Source organism: Punica granatum, chromosome 1 (genome assembly GCF_007655135.1).
Source record: "Punica granatum isolate Tunisia-2019 chromosome 1, ASM765513v2, whole genome shotgun sequence".
NCBI lineage: Eukaryota > Viridiplantae > Streptophyta > Magnoliopsida > Myrtales > Lythraceae > Punica > Punica granatum.
In genome coordinates, this window is record NC_045127.1 from 40027427 (window position 1) to 40048425 (window position 20999).

Here is a 20999-nt window from a genome sequence, read left to right on the forward strand (position 1 = left end):
ATTTAATATAAAATTTTATAAAGTCTATAATTATTAATCTTTCTTTCAGAAGTTAAGAATTTTGTATTTTTTGGATTTTATAATTATTTTTTATAAGTTGAATTATAATTGAAATCATGTATAGGAAATATTTTACATGAATGATTTGCTTATTAGCTCTTAAATTAGTTTTATTGTGGATGAGTATGAAATTTGTCGTATTAAAATTTATATAGTATAAACTTTTTTTTTGTATTTATTAATATAAACTATAAATCAATATTAAGAATTTTTTAATGTCTAACCTTTCATAATAAAATTTTCTTTACAAAACCCGTGCTAGCACTGTTTAATAGCATAATATATGTAATATATATATATATATATATATTATGGGAAGCTGACGTGGCCTAATCATGCAGACATGGTGAGTGTGCCACGTGAAGGTCAGCTCGACTTTTCCTTTCCATTTTAATGGCCCCGTAATGGCATTTTTTAATCCAAAATAAAAAGGAAAAAAAGGAAACAAAGCTAATTTTGGTCCTCAATCTTTTATACCTTTTCCTTTTTATCCTAGACCTTATCTTTGGGTTGGATATCGTCCTCAAACTTTCTCAATTAGTGCATCTCTAGTCTATATGGTATTTTTCCGTCAAATAATGCTGACATGGCGATTAAATTAAAAAAAATTTCAAAAATTAATAAAAGAGAATCTCATATAATAATAATTTGAGAGAGGGATGACGACGGGAACCTCGCTATCAGTCACCACCACTTCGACGAGGTAGCTGGTGACCTCCTGGTTCTGAGGTGACCTTGGAGGAATCTCAGAAGTCACCGACGATCTTGGAGGGAGAGAGGTGGCAGCCAGTCAAGCCATCTCTTTCCTTAGTTAAGATATTTTAGCGGGATTGAGATCTCTTGAATGAGTAGGAAAATGGCCTCATCGGTGGCCTTCTTTCGCCTTATTTAGATGTAGGCAACTCAGGAGGTCATTGACGAATTTGCCGATGTGATGGTGGCCGCCGATAAGGCTCACTGCCCCCTCCTCCTCTTCCTACAAACTTTCATGATGATAAGCTATTTTTCTATTTTTCTATTTTTAATTGTTATGTTTGATTTTAAAATATTTAATTTGAACTGCCATGTTAGCAATTTTTTTTACGAAAAAATAGCGAAGGACTAAAGTTGCACTAATTGGGAAAGGTCAAGGATGATATCCAAAAAAAAGAAAAAAAAAAGAAAGGTCTAGAACGAAATTAAAGAAGGGCCAAAGGTTGAGTACGAAAATTGATCTTTTTCCTTAAAAAAAAAAAGGTTTTGCATTATGTGGAAAATAATGTTTATCCATTATAACTGTTTTTTTTAGATGAAGAAACTCAGACGCAGTCGTTTCAGTAGTCAACACCAATTGCGATTTTACATTCAGCTGTAGTTCGACTCGAGCGGCTATGGCCACATATCCTCCCTCCGCCACCGCCGGAGCCGCCGGTGCAACCTCGACGCCATCGAAGAAACGACAGCTTTCCTTATTTGAGCTGCCGTCTGACCTCTTCGACTCCTGCCGCCTCCTTCCTTCTCCAAACTCCCCTACTGTCGGTTTGCTCTCTCACCACCTCGGCGCCGCCGTCATCTCCGGTCCCCTAAACCTAGCGGAGAGCGATGAGGGAGATCATGGTATTGCCACCAAAAACGATGCTTCCCTCTCCCGGTGGACTTGCAACACTTGCAAGGCCGAGTTCGAGTCCCTCCAGGACCAGCGCTCCCATTTCAAGTCCGACATTCACCGGATCAACGTACGGTGAATCAATCATTGCTGATTGAAAATTACTGATTGAGCTTTTCTGTTAATCACTTTTACGGATTGCATATTGAATTTGAAGTAGGGGAAACTGTGATTGCTTTTGATTAGCTCTATAAAGTTGAATTCTTTATTAGGTTGTTGGAAAGGAATGAGTCCGCCATTTTTGAATGCCATAAGTCACACAGTTCATTCACCATTGTCTATTCAAGATAATTATTGGGAAGTGTTGCATCTGGTGTTAGGTAAAGCTGAGCATTGCTGGAAAGGAGATTGTGAAGGAGGATGACTTTGATGAGTTGACATCCGATGCTTTCCAAGACTATGATATATCAAGCATATCTGGGTCGGAAGATGAAGCTGATAAAGGATCCTCCACGCACAGTGATGCGTATTGGAGATCCGTTGAAGCTTTTAAGCAAAAGATTTTTCTTCACCTTCAGGGTGGAGAGAGAGTCTCAATCTGGAAGTCTTTGCTTCTCAATGAGTCCGAAGATGTTTCATTTGACAACAATACTACGACTGAAGTGATCAAGAGACTGAAAGATCTAACTCATGAGCCGAGGGATGGTACCCGTTTGAGAGTTGTGTTGCTTGCGAGTGGAGGACACTTCGCTGGGTGTGTCTTTGATGGTAATGCGGTTGTAGCTCACAAGACATTCCACAGGTTTGTGGATTGACCCCGCGTGCTAGTTGTTCCTGTCCTTCATTTTTTTTTCTTCATGTTAACTTTTGACTGCTTAAATGAAGCAGGAAAAATTCAGCTTTCTCTTCTGGTTCATTCTTTAGCTCCTACAAATGCATGAACTTTGCCATATTACCAAACATCGATGCGCTTAGCCTACTTTTCTGTACATTTTGACCTCTGGAGCTTACATGCTTATTTATCTTATATTAGATTGTAGACCTTTACAGATCTAGGAGAAGCTTTGTTATAGTTTGTCATTGTTTCATGAGTTTGTGGTTGTTGAGTGTTTCGAGTAATTTGACGGTCTTTTCCTGCATAAGATATATTTCTATATGACGTATCATGGCAAGGCCATTTCTGCTGCTTGTGCACTTTATTTGAGTGATCCTTAATTTATTGTTATCATCAAGGAATCTCACAGAGTCCTTTGGATTCTAGATATGTCGTGAGGGCGAAGGCGGGTAAGAAGCAGTCACTTAATGATGCAAGTGGTAGATTTGCTCATTCTGCAGGAGCTTCACTTCGCCGTTACAATGAGCTTAATTTAAAGAAGGTATCTGTTACAACAATTTGGAGACACTTTGCCTAGCAGAAAATTTTATTTTATTTATTCTTTTTTGGCTGAGAACTTTGAATTTACTTGAGGCAGAACAGTGCCTCTTAATTTATTTATCTAGATGCTAAGTCTTAAGTTAATTTTTATTCCTAGTAACATGGCTGAAAAAGTGAGGGCAATGAGGACTGTGTTCATCGTGCCATGTCATTTATATGTCATATACATTGTTCAAATTTTATGTTGTACTTTTGGATGCAAAATTAGACTTTGATCTCTGATTGATGTGTTCCTTGAATCTCCAATTTATTTAATCACTAGACACTGTGATAGGAGTTCCCTTTTGTTTGTATTTTGATTATCTCATAGGCCAAGTCCTTTATTCTGTATGGCTCTGATCTTCTAGCTGGTTTCTCTGTAAATATATATTTCAGCTATGCACACTAACTTGGTTTAATCAAATTCCAGGATATTCAGGATCTACTTGCCAGTTGGAAGCCTTATTTTGATGCTTGTAGTTGTGTTTTCATCCATGCACCGTCCAACAATCGGCACCTTCTTTTTAGTGGGGACAAGCAGAGTTTTAGCCATGCTAATTGCTTCATAAGGAACGTACCGGTGAATGTTCGAAGGCCTACTTTCAAAGAAGCCAAACGAATATACAGCCAGTTAACTCAGCTCAACAACGAAGTATATGAAGAAGAGGAAATTCCATCAATTGCCAAGGATGACTTGCTGCCAAGCCCTGGCAAAGATGAATTAGTTGATAAGCTGGATTGCGACGATACAAATGACACTTCTTCAAGTGCCCAAAAGATTGAAAATATGATTTCGAGTGAAAGCGATAATAATGGTCCCATAGGGATATCGACTCCCCTACATGAAGCTTCACGATCAGGGAATACTGCTCAAGTTCTGGAACTCCTAGAGCAGGGTCTTGATCCTTGCGCTAAGGATGAAAGAGGTCTGACACCTTACATGCTGGCGAATGAGAAAGAAGTGAGGAATATTTTTAGACGGTTTATGGCCTCAAATCTTGAGAGGTGGGATTGGCATGCTGCTAAGGTGCCCAGTGCATTGACCAAGGAAATGGAGGAGTCTCAAGCTGCTAAGCAGGTAATGTTAATGTTTATGCCAGATGAGAATTAAGTTCTGAATCCTTATTTCATAATTTCTTGGTCTCTGTGGTTTCAGTGATAATGATAGAAATGTCATAAATGTAAAAGAGTAGGGATATTAATTTAGGATTAAAGGTAAAAATGTGCTTTGTGTATCTGAATCAAAGTATCAAACTCCACCCAATTGGGGGATTTGGATTTTGAGATTCCATGGGAAGTAGATACCTAGAAGCCCATAGAAATGAATTAGAAATAAAAGAATGTACACCTTTGAAATGCTTTTGCACACCAGACAGGATCCATAGATATTTGAAATCCATGTCCTCTGAATTTGATTCTAGGCTTTCACAAATATTAGAAACTGTGAAGCAAACACCACCTAATAGGAAAGGAGATAACCTTAGTGGTGGCTCCCTATACTTTCCACTGACATGGTCCTAATCTTATCTCCTCATCCCCTGATTTACCATAGAAATTGTTGAAAGGGGGGGAAAGAGGGTACTGAAACATAGAAATTGTTGTCCGAATGACCAGGATTACTATGTTCGTTTTCTTTTCTTTTTAATAATTGGTGTGGATTGCAGGATAACAAGGAATAGAAAGACAAAATGCATCTTTTTGTTGAAACTTCTTATTGAAGGAGGAGTTTCCGTCTGGTGTTTAGAGACCAATCTTAGGATCTAGAAATTCTGTTGATAAACACTGAGTGAACTTGCTGATTTGGTTATTTAGTAGACGATACATTCTCCTGATCAGTGATTGATCAAGTTGCTTATGATATTAGTATCATGGTTCAGGCAGAGAAAGATGCGAAAAGGAAAGCCAGAGCAAAAGAACTGAAGAAACTGCGTAAAGCAAAAGAAAAGAAAGCTCAGGTGAGTTACATGTTTGATATGTCATCTCCGTCTGATCATCTAGCTACGTCTTCATTGAATATGTCTATGGTAACCCATCTTCTGTAGTCAGTCTTATTAAATCTACCAGTATGGTCATACTGTGGGATTGTTCTAGGGCATAAAGGTTTGGAAATGTTATGTTTATTTAGTTCATTTTTACTGATTTCTGCATATGATATAATTGATGTGCCACAGCTCTCTCGCTTCTCAAATTTATGTTCTTTTCCCTTTTTTCTTTTTTTTCCTTTTGCAATTCCTGTATGCATCTTATTGTGTGTCCAATTCTATGCATGTTATTTTGCAGGCTCAGGCAGTGGCTTCTGAAACAGTTGCAACATCTGTTGAAGGGACTTCTCTCTCAGTTAAGGGACAATCTCAATCTAGCAGTATTACACGTCAGATTTCCAAAGAGGTTAGGGCCCATTTCCTTTTAGAAAATTAAAATTCTCCTTTTCCAACTCTACCTTTCTGTTCCTTTAGTAAATTTATTTTTCCACTGAAAAGTATAAAAACTATTTTACTATTGTTAGGTTAGAAATTTTTTTGCTTTGAGATAAATTGAGAAATATTCTTAACAAGTAATAAGTTATACATGAAAAATTTTTAATTTAAATAATATGTAACAATTTAACTCAATTTTTATCTATCGAAATAAAGCATCATATATGTATAATGAGTTGCTTTTATAGTACCACTGAAGGTAGTGGTCTAGTGGTTAAAAAGCTTACTCCCATGTGGTTTGGTAACCCCCAAGGTCCCAAGTTCAAGTCCCCTCTGGTGCATTGTCAAAAACAATTGCTAGTTGTGTGTTCTTTGCCTTTTGTGGTGCTATTGCGTTGGTTGTTCAGGTCGTCCATTTTATCTTCAATTAAACAGGCCCTAGGACTTTTCCTTCCGATGCAAATGTACCGTATGAACCTGTAGCTTCATTTTTTTTGAGTCGACAGTTACCATTTCCTTTTCTGGTTCTCCACCCCACCAACCTCCAACTCCTTCACCACCCCCACCCCAAAAACAAAAAAAAGGGCTACGAAAATAATAAAGAAAAAAATAGTTGAATGCAGTTCAACGCATCTTTCCCTTAGTTCATTTTCTTTTTCAAAAAGAAAAGCAAATTGGATGGGTGAAACTACTTTGTCACAGCAAACCGCGTCATATATTTCTCTCTGTTCTTTCCACTATGCCGAAGGAAATCCCGTCGATAAAGCAGAGAGGCAGTTTTTATACATCATCCATCTTGCTAACACCTCCTAATCAATTGAAAGTTTTCTCCGGGAAGACCCAAAGCAACTTTAATTAAACAATCAGAGTTATTGAATAAAAAGCATGTTGCCCTTTGGGGTTCCGGTATTAATGTGCAATTCACTTGCAAACTCTTTTCATTAGGAGAGTCTGAGGGCAGCGCAGGCCGCTGAGCGAGAAAAACGGGCGGCTGCTGCTGAGAGGAGAATAGCTGCAGCCCTTAGCAGTGCTCAAGCCAATGGAAATGGAACCAGCAGTTCACATCACAGAACAGTTTCCGCTGATGGTACAAATTGCTCCTTTTGTAGAGACTCCTTAGCTGGTAAAGTTCCATTTCATCGCTATAACTACAAGTACTGCAGCACCACTTGTATGCATTTGCATCAGGAAATTCTTGAGCATGAATAGTTATTTTAGTTTTTTTCCTCAATTTACAGTATCTTTATAAATTTTGAAAGAAATTACACAGGTTTCTCTTTAAAAATTTAGTCATCATTGGATATGTTGCTCGTGCCAGATACAAGGATACACTATCCAATTCACGGAGGGGTTATAATTGTTAATATGATTCAAGCCCTTTTTATCTATTTATTTATTAATGGAGTGAGATTCTTCGTACAGTTTGAATATATACTAGTAAGAAATCACGTGCGCTGCACGTGGGGATACTTTTAATACAACTTGCCATTTGCATTCATAGTTTCATGAAGTTAATGATTTTGGTAGCGTCAATATTGTATACCTCTATTATAGATGAAACTTCGATATAATAGAGGCAATATATAATAAAGAGATGCTTATAAGTCTAGGGGAAGGGAGAATGTGGTAGGAAGGGAATGGGATCAACTCATGTAGATCAGTTGAAGCCAATTCAAGAAGCAAGCAGAAGCATATAGGTGTTCGGGAGAGGGATCAAATAATAAATCAAGGATATCATCAGACAACTCCCTGACTACACAAAGAATCAAGAAATGTTTCCTTCCATCAATCCATGCAAGGCCTTAATGTACCAGGGCTGAATCTCGTCTTAGTTTCCTTCCAACACCATCAAACATATCCCCAGCAGCATCCCTGGCCACAATTCCTATTGGTGTTTCAAATATTTGTTCATCAAATGCTGCATCACAGTTGAGTTTGATTAGATCAACCTCAGGTCTATGCCAATCTTTTGGGGGTCCTCCACTAGACTTGCTATCTGCAGATAGTTTCACAGACTCCCCATTATCTCTATAGGACCTTCATTCTCATAGATCGCTAGGCATCTTTCCTTCCAAATATGCAGCAGAGCATACATCAATCTTCGTATCAGCTCCCTGTTATTAAGTCCCTTTAAGCTGCTTACGTTCATAACTTGTTTCAGCTATATTTCGATTTTGTTTATCCTATCACTATCAATCATGATACTCATACTTGCAAACCAAACACCTCGATGCCGCTCACAATATAACAAGGCGTGCTCTTCCATCTTCATGACAGAACTTAAAACAGCTGCTTTCCTCTGAGGTAAACTCTAGGAAGTTGGTAGAATGTTAGTGCAAAGGGCAATTCACCTTTCAAATCTGCTTCTAAAGCTGTTGGTCTATGCTGAGGGAAGTTGACGCCTTGTTCCGATTGCCAGCTTCTTTTGTTGATGTAATTGTGCGCACCCGAATTTCGTCTCGTCGGGGCCCGCATGCGCGCGCCTAAATGCAACGCGGCTTGGGAGTATCCACCTTCCCGGGGACGCGCGACGGACGCACGTGAGAAGGAGTCGCCACTTGCCATTTTATGACCCGAGGGTCGAGGGCCGACAAGTTACCCAGGTCTAGGGGTACGGAGTACACCTAATTGCTAAGGCATATGGTCTGCGAAACCCAAGGTTTCGAATTCGGGGATTCTGTTACATGCGAGCTTATATCTCGCATGCCCTATCGGTACTCTAGCTTGTCTAGGCTTGCCATTTTATTTAATTACCGCTTAATTAAGTTCCGCTCATCGTACGCGTTTTGACACCGTAAATTCGAAGAAACACTCCGACCGTCTGCTCTCCGACCGGGATTCTTGCATGAATAAACATACAACATAAATCCTCACATTGTTCTCTCAAATAAATAAAATACAAATTATAACAATTGGATCCCGGTCGGTTCGCATTCGGTTATTATTCCACTCGTGCTCACCGTGTAGTTTGAAAAGACTGAAATTGAAATTAAAGTGTGCACTCGGTGTATAAGGGCATTGGACCCCGTGATCGACGGTTATGGGCGTTGGACCCAGTGTGAATCGAGTCCTAAAGGATCGGGCTCGATCCGCATAACAATCAAGTGCAAAAGATGTAACAAGCAAGCTCAAATAAACAATCAATGGGGTTTTGTTATCACCAAATTTACGTGGATTAATTGATTATTAACCAAGGAATCTTGGCATACAAATCCTACCCTAAAACAAGCAAAAGGCAAGACGGGAATGGCATGTAGCATTCAGCATCATTTACCGGACCTGACAGACTGTATGTGTCCGTGATCAAGTCTCGAATGTGTGGGTTGATTTTAAATTGTTATGTATCGTGGCACTTTGATTATGATAAGTTATTATAGAATGTGGATTTTGACACGAGAATCCTACAACCTAGTGCCTAGCCCGCTGTCCCCATTATGTTTTCTATTAGGCCGAGTATGCGATTAAATCGAATGTTGGTATCTTAAACCGTTGTTCCCGATCTAACTACCCAAGATCATGCAGAGATAACAATAAATTGTAAATACGCCTTTTTGCCTTTGTATAGAAAATTTATTTTTGAAAAGAGAGAGATTACGCAATGCGGGCCACCTCGGCCTGTGACCGGCGTTGACTGATTCCCTGATTCTTCTAGGGTTATACGAGAACCCCAAAAAAGTCAAAGAAACGGTCAATCTATCCGGAAGTGATCTAAAAAGAACTTCCACACCCCGACTTGAGTTACCTAAAATTAGGAGGCCTCGAGTCAAAACATGCAAGTTCTTCCCAGACGTCCATGCCACATCGGATCACGAATCTCAGATTTTAGTATGAAATTTGCGAATTTTGAAAAGAAGGCGTCAACACGTATTTGCAATTTATCGACGCGTATTTCCGATTAATTACCAATTCGTGCAAAATTATTAAGGTCGAGTGAATTAATTAGTCAAATAAACGTCCCGTTTACCCGATTGGTGAAATCATTAAGTTTAATTAGAATCTGCTGAATGCTTTATTTTATTTTTTGGGTTTCGAGCCGTCGAAACGATCAATAATAGATCGCCCGATAAACTCTAATTTCCAGTCATCTCGAAAAATTTGCATAAAGATCGAACAACATAATGTAGAATAATAAGGACTAATAAAGTAACGGAAAAAGGTTTCAAGGACTAAACTGAAACAAATCAAAAAATTTGGAGAATGATTTTTTCTAAATTCTATAAAATTTGGAGAATGTCCGGGAAAGTATAAAATGGGCTAGGGTTTATTTGAAATTAATTTTTGAAATTCAGGGCTGGTTTTAAAATGAATAAATGTTGCAGGGACTAAATTGAAACAAATTGAAATGTTTATTGGAGCGATTTTAAATTCTAAAAAAATCAGGGAACATTCTGGAAAGAATGAAATAGCCCGGGACGCGTTTGAAAACAATTTTGAAACTCTGGACTGATTTTTAAAAGGGATATATGTTACGGGGACTGAATTGAAACAAATGGAAAAGTTTTTCTGATGTGGTTTAAAATCCTGAGAAAATTTGGAGGATGTGCTAGAAATAATGAAATAGCCCAGGGTATGTTTGAAATGAATTTTGAAATTTAGGGCTGATTTTAAAAATTAATACATTCTCCAGGGACTAAATTGAACTAATTAAAAAAAAAGTTTACTGGAGCAGTAACAATGTTAAAAATGTCCTGGGACTGATTTAAAATGGATTTCGGAATTTGTGATAATTTGAAAAATAAGAAGAGTTGCGGCAGGACTAAAATGAAACAAATCAAAAAGATAAAATAATCGAATTAGACATAATTTCGATAATCTATGCAAGCAACAAGCAATTATTTCATGTCATCATCATCCAAGCAATCATGATATTTAATATGAAGCCCTAAACATGCCGCTAAGTTGAGATTTTACCTAGTCCGAAAGTTTGGGGACGTTTCTGTAATATAAGAAAACTGCCGGACGGACGGGTCGGGTCGGATCTGATCGGTCAGCCTATTCGAAGGAGGGAACCGCCCGGAGGGGCGTTGGGCTGGACTGGATTTTGGGCCGGACTGGGACTTGGGCCGCGAAAGGCGTTGGGCTGCGGCTGACGGGCTGGGCTGGACTTGCAATGGAAACGCAATGGGCCGAAGCCCGTTAGTGAGGGATTCGTCGGACGGTAACGCGGGCGGCGCCGAGGGGCTGAGAGCGGCGGTTCTGGCCGTTGGGCGCCGCAACGACGGCGCGAAGAGGAGCGGGTAAGTGTTCTGAGCGCCGCCCTGGGGACGCCGGTTCCGATCTGGGCTTCACCGGTGGCCGGAACGGTCGGGATTGCGGAGATTTCACGGTTTTCCTGCGCGGTTCCAATCGGGCTCCGATTTGCAAAATTCTCCCAATCCGAGAGGAATTTCGCGATTTCTTTCACTAGGTTCCCTTCCCCTTTGCCGAATTAGGTTTTCCCCCCTTTAATTGCAATTTTTGGTCAAGATTTCAGTCGATTTGGAGAGGAAATCGCGGAAATCCGCGATTTCCTATTCTGGGTGGCCGGCCAGATCGCGGGCAGCCGGTTGCCGCTGCCCGGCCTGCCCGGACTGCCCGGAACAGTAAATTTTTTTTTTTAAATTAGGGCCGGCGGGTCACGGGCAGCCGGTCAACGCTGCCCGGCCTTGCCCGACCCTGCCCGGCCCTGCTCGAGATTTTTTCTTTTCTTTCCTTCTTCTTTTTTTTCTTTTTCTTTCCTCTTTCTTATTTATTTATTTATTTTTATTATTAATTAATTAATTAATTAATTAATTAATTTGTTTTTGTGTAAAAAGTAATGAATTGAGAAAATGACAATTTTACCCCCTGGAGCCGATGGACCGAAATTAGGTGCTGACAGCTTGCCCCTCTTTGGTTGCGTGCTCAGATAGAGGATGCAGCCAAAGACTATAAGAAGCACCTCGTTTGGTCCTGGCGACCGTTTGGCAATTCTCCTCGTTTTCGCTAATATGTGGGCCTGTTGCAAAAATAGTAAAAACCATAAATTAGTAACTGTGGACGCATACTTGAGAGACATTAAGTGAGACACGAAGTCCAAAAAGTAGTAAACGCGGACACGAAGTCCGGAATGCAATGAATGTGGACACGAAGTCCAAAATGCAATTGATGCGGACGCGAAGTCCAAAATGCTGGGAATGCGGGCACGAATGGAAGGAATGGCACGAAGTAAATGAGGACACGAAGTCCGGAATGCAGTGACTCGGACACGAAGTCCGGAGATGCAATGAATGTGGACACGAAGTCCAAAATGCAATAAAGATGCGGACGCGAAGTCCGAAAAACGGTAAAGATGGACACGAAGTCCTGGACGCGAAGTCCGAAAAGCGGTAAAGATGGACACGAAGTCCTGGACGCGAAGTCCGAAAAGCGGTAAAGATGGATACGAAGTCCTGGACGCGAAGTCCGAAAAGCGGTAAAGATGGACACGAAGTCCTGGACGCGAAGTCCGAAAAGTAGTAAATGTGGACACGAAGTCCTGGACGCGAAGTCCGAAAAGCAATAAATGTGGACACGAAGTCCTGAACGCGAAGTCCGAAAAGCAGTAAAGGTGGACACGAAGTCCTGGACGCGAAGTCCGAAAGGCGATAAAGATGGACACGAAGTCCTGGATGCGAAGTCCGAAAAGCAGTAAATGTGGACACGAAGTCCTGGACGCGAAGTCCGAAAAGCGGTAAATGTGGACAAGAAGTCCTGGACGCGAAGTCCGAAAAGCAGTAAAGATGGACACGAAGTCCTGGACGCGAAGTCCGAAAAGCAGTAAATGTGGACACAAAGTCTTGGACACGAAGTCCGAAAAGCAGTAAATGTGGACACGAAGTCCGAAAAGCAGTAAAGATGGACACGAAGTCCTGGACGAGAAGTCCGAAAAGCGGTAAAGATGGACACGAAGTCCTGGACGCGAAGTCCGAAAAGCAGTAAATGTGGACACGAAGTCCTGGACGCGAAGTCCGAAAAGCGGTAAAGATGGACACGAAGTCCTGGACGCGAAGTCCGAAAAGCGGTAAAGATGGATACGAAGTCCTGGACGCGAAGTCCGAAATGCAGTAAAGATGGACACGAAGTCCAGAATGCAGTAGATGCGGACACGAAGTCCGGAAAACAGTAAATAAGGACACGAAGTCCAAAGAACGGTGAATGCGAGAGTAATAATCACTGTTATGAGGTAGCGTAGGGCTATCTGTTCGGTGTTAAGCCGGTATCGTGCTGAAATAATGCAGTGATAACTGTGCCCTGTCGCTGGTCGTGCGCCCATGGGTTTGTCTGGCGGAGTTGACGAGTGCTCCTTTTTGGGTCCTTCACCCGAATAGGGACTGCGACCTGTTGAACGAGACAGACATACGCCCGCTCGGGGGGACGCCTCCCGGGATCTGTACACTCAGACCTGTATGCAGAAAAACGATAACCAACGATCGTTGTCAGTCGGGCAGAACTTGCTGAAATTGCGATATGTAAAGAAATCTATGTAATGATATTCCGGGAATTTAGATTCAGTGGCCGTTTGAGGGGTAACCGCGTCCCCGAGTATGACATGTATTTGACTTGAAGGAATGGCCTTTGCAAGACGGGCATGGCCCGCAGAGTTTTTGCATGAAGGTAAAAGGAAGGATCTTTAGGAATCCTCTAAATCAAGGATACGACGATTCGAACTCATTTCGAGGCATGTCTTGAACCCGTAGAGTCGAAGAGAGTTTGCTTGCGTTGAAAAACGTTAAACCACTACTTGTCATAGCTCCACACGAGGTATCGCAGCTCTTTCGTGGTTGAACCGACAATTTCCCCTAATTTTTGCCCAGGCCGTAAAACGTGCGACGACCTGACGGGGTATTTTATTTTGATTTTTCTCTCATGAATGCTCTCCTTTTGCTACGACTGCCCAAGATAGGGTCTGATCGCACCTCTCGGTTCCTTTAACTTTTGCCTAAACCACCCTTTGTGGGTTTTCAGCCTAGCAAGGATATAATTCATGCTCTCCTTTTGCCACGGCTCCCCTTTGCGGGATTTTAAGTCGTGCCCTTCATTCCCTAATTTTTGCCTAGGTCACCTCGGGGAGGTTTTCAACCTAGCGGGAAAATTATTCTTTTTCTCTCAGAGATGTTCTTATATGGAAGGATTGGATGGAGATGGCATAAATGCTGATAACAGAAGATGCGCTGAAGTAAAACGGGAGCGAAGCCTAAAGAATACGGAAGAAGGCAAGTGTTGGAAGTGTGAGTTGTAGCTGCGGGGACATGCAATGGCTGTAGAACGACGAAGCACCCAATTAGGGATAGTACTTCTTGAGGGCATCGGCGTTGACTGGGAGCGCATTTTCGGCTCCGTCCATGTCGCTTAAAATGATTGCCCCTCCGGAGAAGACTTCCTTGACGACAAAAGGCCCGTCGTACTTGTATGCGAACTTGCCCCGAGAATCAGGTGTAATATGTAAGACTTTCCGCAGGACGAGGTCACCGGGTTTGAACTCGCGGTGGCGGACTCTCGCATTGAACGCTCGGGCCATTCTCTGTTGGTAGCATTGGCGGTGACAGAGTGCTGTTAGCCGCCTCTCATCAATGAGATTGAGTTGTTCACAACGTTGCTTCGCCCATTCTGCTTCTTCAAGTTCGGTTTCGGCGAGGACCCTCATAGAAGGAATCTCCACTTCGATTGGGAGGACGGCCTCCATGCCGTAGACCAAAGAATACGGGGTTGCCCCGGTTGAAGAGCGGATAGATGTTCGGTATGCCAAGAGCGCGAAAGGAAGCATCTCGTGCCAATCTTTGTAAGTGACCGTCATTTTCTCGATGATCTTCTTGATATTTTTGTTTGCCGCCTCCACTGCACCGTTCATTTGGGGACGGTATGGAGTGGAGTTGCGGTGATGCACTTTGAATCGCTCACAAAGCTCGTCAATGACCCTGTTGTTCAGATTCTTGGCATTGTCGGTGATGATCGTCTCGGGGACTCCGTATCGGGCGATGATGTCACGCTTGAGAAAACGTGCCACAGCATTTGCAGTGACTGCAGCAAGTGTTACGGCCTCGATCCACTTGGTAAAGTAGTCTATCACCACCAAAATGAATTGGTGTCCGTTGGATGCTTTGGGGTTGATAGGACCGACCACGTCGATACCCCACATTGAAAATAGCCATGGGGCTGCCATCGGGCGCAACTCGTTAGGCGGTGCTTTGATCTGGTCGGCGTATACCTGGCACAAATGGCAGTGCTTGACGTGTTTGACGCAATCGGCTTCCATGGTGGACCAAAAGTAACCCAAACGCATGAGTTTCTTGGCAAGCATAAGCCCGCTCATGTGGGGTCCGCAGCTCCCTTCGTGTATCTCTCCCATGAGACGTTATGCCTCGACTTCGTCGACACACCGGAGTAGTGTGGCGTCGAAAGAACGGCGATAGAGAGTTTCTCCACTCAGGAAATAATGTGCTGCGAGTCGCCGAAGTGTTCTTCGATCACGACGGTTAGCGAATGTAGGGTATTGACCGGTTTGCAAGAAATGCTTAATGTCTTCGTACCATGGCTGCTCATCGGTCGCTTCGATTGCGTCGCAGTGAGCAGGGCCTTTGGCGATCTCGATCTCGAGTGGTTCAATGAGATTTTCTTTCGTGATGCTCACCATGGATGCGAGCGTCGCGAGTGCATCTGCAAATTGGTTCTTGATGCGAGGTGTGTATGTGAATGAGATTTTCTCGAAGTTCTCCGCTAACTCCTCAAGATACTCGTGATATGGCACTAGCTTTTCGTCCTTCGTCTTCCATTGCCCCAGAGTCTGGAAGATTGTAAGCATAGAATCTCCGAACACTTCCAATTCCTTCACCTTGAAGTCGATTGCCGCTTGCAGGCCGAGGATGCATGCCTCGTATTCGGCCACGTTGTTGGTGCAAGGAAAATCGACTTTTGCTGCAATCGGATAATAACGTCCGTCAGGGAATATCAGCACTGCGCTGATACCAGAACCGGTGGAATTCATTGCGCCGTTGAAATACATCTTCCATGCGAATTTGTTCTCCTCACTATCCACTTGGAGAATCCCTTCGTCCGGAAAATTAGAGTTGATTGGCATATCGTCTTCGATTGGGAACTCCGCTAAGTGATCTGCAATTGCCTGCCCCTTAACCGATGTACGGGGCACATATTCAATGTCGAATTTTGTCAGCTGACATCGCCACTTTAAAATGTTCTTCATGGAAGATGGACTATCGAGCAAGTACTTCAGGGGATCCGCCTTTGACAATAAGCGGATAGTGTGGTAGAGCGTGTATTGTCGAAGTCTCTACATAACCCACACTAGCGCGCAACATATCTTCTCAATCTCCGGGTAGTTAGACTCCCCTTCGGTAAACTTCTTGCTCAAATAATAAATGGCGTGTTCTGTACGCGTGGACTCGTCTTCCTGCCCTAACATGCATCCTAGGGATTGCCGGCGCACTGTCAAGTAAAGGATCAGCGGACGATCTGGTGTCGGCGGAACTAGCACTGGTGGCTGAGCCAAATATGCCTTGATAGTATCGAAGGCCTTCTGACATTCCTCGTCCCATTCAATTGCTGCATTTTTACGAAGCAGACGAAAGAGTGGTTGACATTTGTCTGTCAGGTTTGCGATAAATCTTGCAATGTAATTCAGCCGTCCCAAGAAACCTCGTACTTCGCGGGCCGTCGATGGCGGATGTAGCTCCCTGATTGCCTTCACCTTGTCCGGGTCAACCTCAATGCCTCGCTCACTAACCACAAATCCTAACAGTTTCCCTGACTTAGCGCCGAATGTGCACTTCGTCGGGTTGAGTCTGAGCTTGTACTTCTTAAGGCGGTCAAAAAGGCGTTTTAAATTAACCAGGTGGTCCTCTCCTTCTTTGGATTTGGCAATCATGTCGTCAACGTAGACCTCGATCTCTTTGTGCATCATGTCGTGGAATAGCGTGACCATCGCCCTCTGATATGTTGCCCCGGCATTTTTGAGGCCGAAGGGCATGACTCGGTAACAGAAAGTACCCCACATTGTGATGAACGTCGTCTTGATCTTGTCCTCTTCGGCCATCTGAATCTGGTTATATCCGGAGAAGCCATCCATGAAGGAGAACAACGTGTGGCGTGCTGTGTTGTCGACTAAGACGTCAATGTGAGGTAGGGGGAAGTTATCTTTGGGACTGGCTTTGTTGAGGTCTCTGTAGTCGACGCAGACTCTAACTCTTCCATCCTTCTTCTCTACGGGCACGATATTCGCTACCCATTCAGAATAATTGCAAACCTCCAGGAACCCTGCGTTGATCTGTTTAATAATCTCCTCTTTGATGCGGAGGAGAAGGCCGGCACGTTGCCGCCGTAAGTGTTGTCTCTTGGGTGGAAACCTCTCTGCATCAAGCGGCAGGAAGTGCTTGACAATCGATGGATCTAAGCCCGGCATGTCAGCGTAGGACCAAGCGAAGACCTCTTGGTAGTCTTTTAGAAATTCGATCATCCTGGCTCGTTGTATATGGTCGAGACCTGTCCCGATCTTTAGGATGCGAGGTTCTTCTTCGGTACCCACATTGATCTCCTCTGTCGGCTCCACGGAAGTGAGTTGGCGGTTCTCAAGGCGACGCAAACTCTCTTCTATCTCGGGCACTCGACCATCCTCGTTGAGTCCTTCCCCGAAGTATATGGGTCGGGACTCTTCAAGGAGTTCTTCGGATGGGTTCGAATCGACGCGTCGAAGACTCAGATTCGAGTGGAGCCTGGCGATTTAAATAAATTGTCTTAGAAACTTTAAAGTGCTGCGAATAAGTGAGAGAGAAAGAAAAAGTAGACACGAGAATTCTGAAAAATGCATGTAGGGATTTTTATTAATGATGAGGGCGCAATGCCATAACAAGAATCCCTCTTCCGTCGTGTGGCTTATGGCTATGCCGACACGCGGGGAATATCAAAACATAGATGGCCTTACACATCGGCGATTACAGCCGAGTAACGCGGGACTGAGGTCCAGTTGTTGAGTTCCTCATTTTCCTGCGCGAGGCGGATGTAAGCCCCTGGAGTTGTCTCCTCGGTGACGGCGCATATGTTTGGCAGGTCAACAGGCTCGTTGTCTGAATCCGAGGAGAGACCGTCAAGTGTACCTCCGACGATGTGTGGAGGGCCAGGAAAAAAGTAGGAGAGCGGGTGAACCGGGATGCCCCTGTTGATCTTCCCATAGCGTGCAGCGAGACGGTGAAGGTGCTTGCCCCTGCGGGCCTCAATAATCTCGTGATAGGAAGGGCGAAAACCAAGTCCCCTCCTGTTCTTGTATTCTTCAACCTCGATAGGGCGGTTGATCCCTTGCCCATGTGCTACAAGCCCGGAACCCGGGATGTAATTATGGCGCAGCAAAATCTTCCCCACCATGCGGTCAGCGCGGGTTGGACCGATCTCTCCGTAGTCTCGAATGACGGAGATGGTTTCAAATGAATGGAAGGGGAGGTTTTGATCGTCCCCGATACTGATGTAGGGAACAACTGTCTCATTGTAAATGGCGTAATCCTCCTCACCCTTGACCGTGATAAGTTGATCTTCTGCGATGAATTTAATCCTTTGGTGTAGGGACGAAGGAACGGCGCCAGCCGCATGGATCCACGGTCTCCCGAGCAACAAGCTGAAAGCATTCGGGATGTCTAGGACTTGGAACGTAACAGCGAATGAGCAGGGACCCACCTCGATCACCAGGTCGATCTCTCCATTTACTTCCCTCCGAGAGCCGTCGAAGGCTCGAACCGCAGTCTTGCTCGGACGGATACGGTTAAAGTCCACGTTCATCTGCTTCAACGTGGAAACCGGGCAAACATTGAGTGCCGAGCCATTGTCGATCATGACCCGACCGATGATAAAGTTATTACACTTGCAGACAATGTGTAGTGCCCGCGAGTGTGCCCACCCTTCTGAGGGAAGTTCATCATCTGAGAATGAAATGTTGTTGGAGAAGATCGAACTGATAGTCTCCTCAATCCGCTCCGGAGCCGTCTCTTTGGGGATCTGCGCTGCTGTTAGGACCCTCAGAAGCGCTTCACGATGTGGCTCTGAACCCAAGAGGAGGTCGAGTAGTGAAATGTGGGCTGGAGATTTGCCCATTTGTTCAACGACCTTGTACTCGCTTGCCTTGATAATCTTCATGAAGGCCTCAGCTTCTTCTTCAGTCACCTTCTTCCGGGGAATGGACGAGGCTTCCGGGGCGACTTCAGGCATTGCCAGGGCTTTCCCTTTGTTTGCGACCTTCGGATTTTCATAGACTCGACCCGAGCGTGTCACGCCCATGACGCTAAATTGACTCTCGAGGTTCCCAACACTTCCTTCGTAGGTCCACGGGACCTTGCTGTCTTGATATGGCTCTCGTGCGGGGACTTCTATCACGAATGGGGCGGGCGTGGCATCGAACCCTGCGTACCCTACACCCGTTTCTGCAGGAACATATTCGATCACAAACGGGGCCGGTGCCTCCTGTCCGGTCTCGTACTCCCCTATAGCGCAAACACCGATCATGTTAATGCTGGGTCCCGAGCTCGACCCGTGATCGGGAAGAGGATTTGATTGCACGTTGGGGGGTTTGACGGCGTTGAACGTGAGTTGCTTGTCATCAATCAACTGTTGGATCCTCTCCCGTAATTTCCAACAATTGTCAGTGGTGTGACCGGGTGCGCCCTGATGGTACTCGCAGCGCCGACTCTGATCTTGGATGGTTGAGTCGAAATCAGGGTTAGGTGCTATCGATCGGATCTTGTTACCCGCGAGGAGTTGCCGGTATATGTAGGAAAGCGGAGCCGGCAGAGGTGTGAACTGTTTACGCTGCCGATTTTGCGTTGCGCCACCTTGCTGACCTTGTGGGGCTGGGGCCTGTTGTGTCGGCTGAGGAGTTCTCAAAGCCGGAGGCCTGTATTGCGGGGTCTGAGAAGGAGCAGAAGCATAATTATGAGCGTATTGCTGCGGGACCGGCAATGGAAAGGAAGCCGGTGGGGCGGAATAGTAAGCTTGCTGCGCTGGGGGTTGTTGTTGATAATGTATCGAAGGTGGAGCATATGTTTGAGTGGCTGGTGGTGCGGGCGTGTAGCTTATGGAATATTGCTGGGGGGCCTGGCGCCCTGAGTTGACAGCATTGACGGACGTGTCTTTCCCTCTCCTGCTTCCCGCTGTCCCAGTGGCGGCCCTCTTCGAGGACTCTCCTTCCTTTTTCTCGGCCGGACCTTCTATCTTGCCGAGCTTAATGCCGATGTCGAGTTTCTTTCCGGCATCGATAAGGTTGGAGAATGACGACGTATGGGCCAACAAGTGCAAGTAGTAGGCACCTTTAAGAGTGGAGTGAAATAATTGGATCTGCTGTGCCTCACTGATCGGAGGGATATGCTTCGCCGCTCTAGCCCGCCACTTCACTGCATAGGCCTCGAAGCCCTGGTCATCGGTCATCTCCATCGTGCTGAGCTCCAGCAGAGTCGGGGGCGTCTCCGCACAGTACCTGTACTGGTCGATGAATTTGCTTGAGAGGTCTGCCCACGTGGGGATATCCGCAGCTTTCAGTGACATGTACCAATCCAGAGCCGCTCCTGCCAAACTATCCTGGAACGTATGGATGACAAACTCTTCGTAGTCCCAGTACTGCAACATTTTTCCCCTGTAGTGACGGAGATGGTGACGAGGGTCGGTCGTGCCGTAGTACCTCTGGAATTCAGGCACCTTAATCTTTGGGGGTAGCTGCATGCTTGGGAAAAGACTCCAATCGCCATCGCTGGCATCGAGGCGGGAGCCGCCTGATTGTAGGGCTCGGATATTCTCTTCCAACTTCTTCAATCTCTGTTCCTGTTCAGTCCCCGTTTCCGGGAGAAAATTTGTGGGTGGAGCTCTAGGGGCCGCGTGGTTCGGCGTGCCCGGTTCAGAGTAGGCTATATTTATGGGAGGTGGAGCTTGGTAAGAAAGGCCGATATGGGGTTGTGGAGCTTGGTACGGGGGAGGTTCAGCAGTGTGAGCAGGAGCCTGGGCAGTTGTAGGCAGGAAAATGATCGGGGGTGGGACAGCGGAAGTCGGAGCTGGGACCGACGCAGAGACTGGAACCGGAACTGACGTGGAGATCGGTGGAGGTACTATCATAGGCGGTTCCAACATTGTCGCTGAAGCCGGTGGTGCTGGAAGATTGTTAACCGGATGGGCTGCCGGCACATTCACTATCGTTGGGGCAGACGTATCTCCATTATCGGGGATCAAGGTCGGCTGGGCCCATGGGCTTGGATCGACCGCTGGCCCGTACCCAGGAGGTGGGGTGAAGCTCGAAGAAGCACGATTTGGGCCTTTGAGTAGGGCCATGAGCTCGGCCATATTGGTGGCCATGGTGGCAGCCAGTTGATTGACCGTGTTCTCAAGTACTACAATACGTGCACGATCATCAGCTGCGGAAGATGGTTGTCCTCCTGAATATGCCGGGTGTGGGCCCGAAGATACAGGTGGCGGAAGATGAGTCGGGGAAGCTCCCCGATGTGCTGGTGGCACGCCTACAGGAGACACGTGTGGTGGTGGCGCATGC

General features: G+C 44.9%; 2 protein-coding genes across 3 annotated transcripts; one reads left to right on the forward strand and one right to left on the reverse strand.

Annotated features, from left to right (window-relative positions):
* The first annotated feature begins 1352 nt into the window (after positions 1 to 1352).
* On the forward strand, positions 1353 to 6897 carry LOC116192446 (ankyrin repeat and zinc finger domain-containing protein 1). 2 transcript variants are annotated; one of them, XR_004154077.1, is made up of 7 exons: positions 1353 to 1775; positions 2026 to 2447; positions 2907 to 3021; positions 3490 to 4137; positions 4924 to 5014; positions 5340 to 5447; positions 6422 to 6454. XR_004154077.1 is itself a non-coding variant. In XM_031521000.1 (7 exons), the coding sequence occupies exons 1-7, from the start codon at positions 1431 to 1433 to the stop codon at positions 6683 to 6685; spliced, it is 1980 nt and encodes a 659-aa protein (XP_031376860.1). In that variant the 5' UTR covers positions 1354 to 1430; the 3' UTR covers positions 6686 to 6897. The 2 variants fall into 2 exon arrangements, 1 of the variants encoding a protein (XP_031376860.1); XM_031521000.1 differs by having other exon boundaries at positions 1354 to 1775; positions 4937 to 5014; positions 6422 to 6897.
* Positions 6898 to 7278: 381 nt separating this feature from the next.
* LOC116205970 lies at positions 7279 to 20182 on the reverse strand. The gene is made up of 2 exons (XM_031538685.1): positions 17941 to 20182; positions 7279 to 7472 (listed from the first exon to the last, which is right to left on the reverse strand). Exons 1-2 carry the CDS (start codon positions 20180 to 20182, stop codon positions 7279 to 7281), a joined length of 2436 nt encoding a protein of 811 aa, XP_031394545.1.
* Positions 20183 to 20999: the final 817 nt, after the last annotated feature.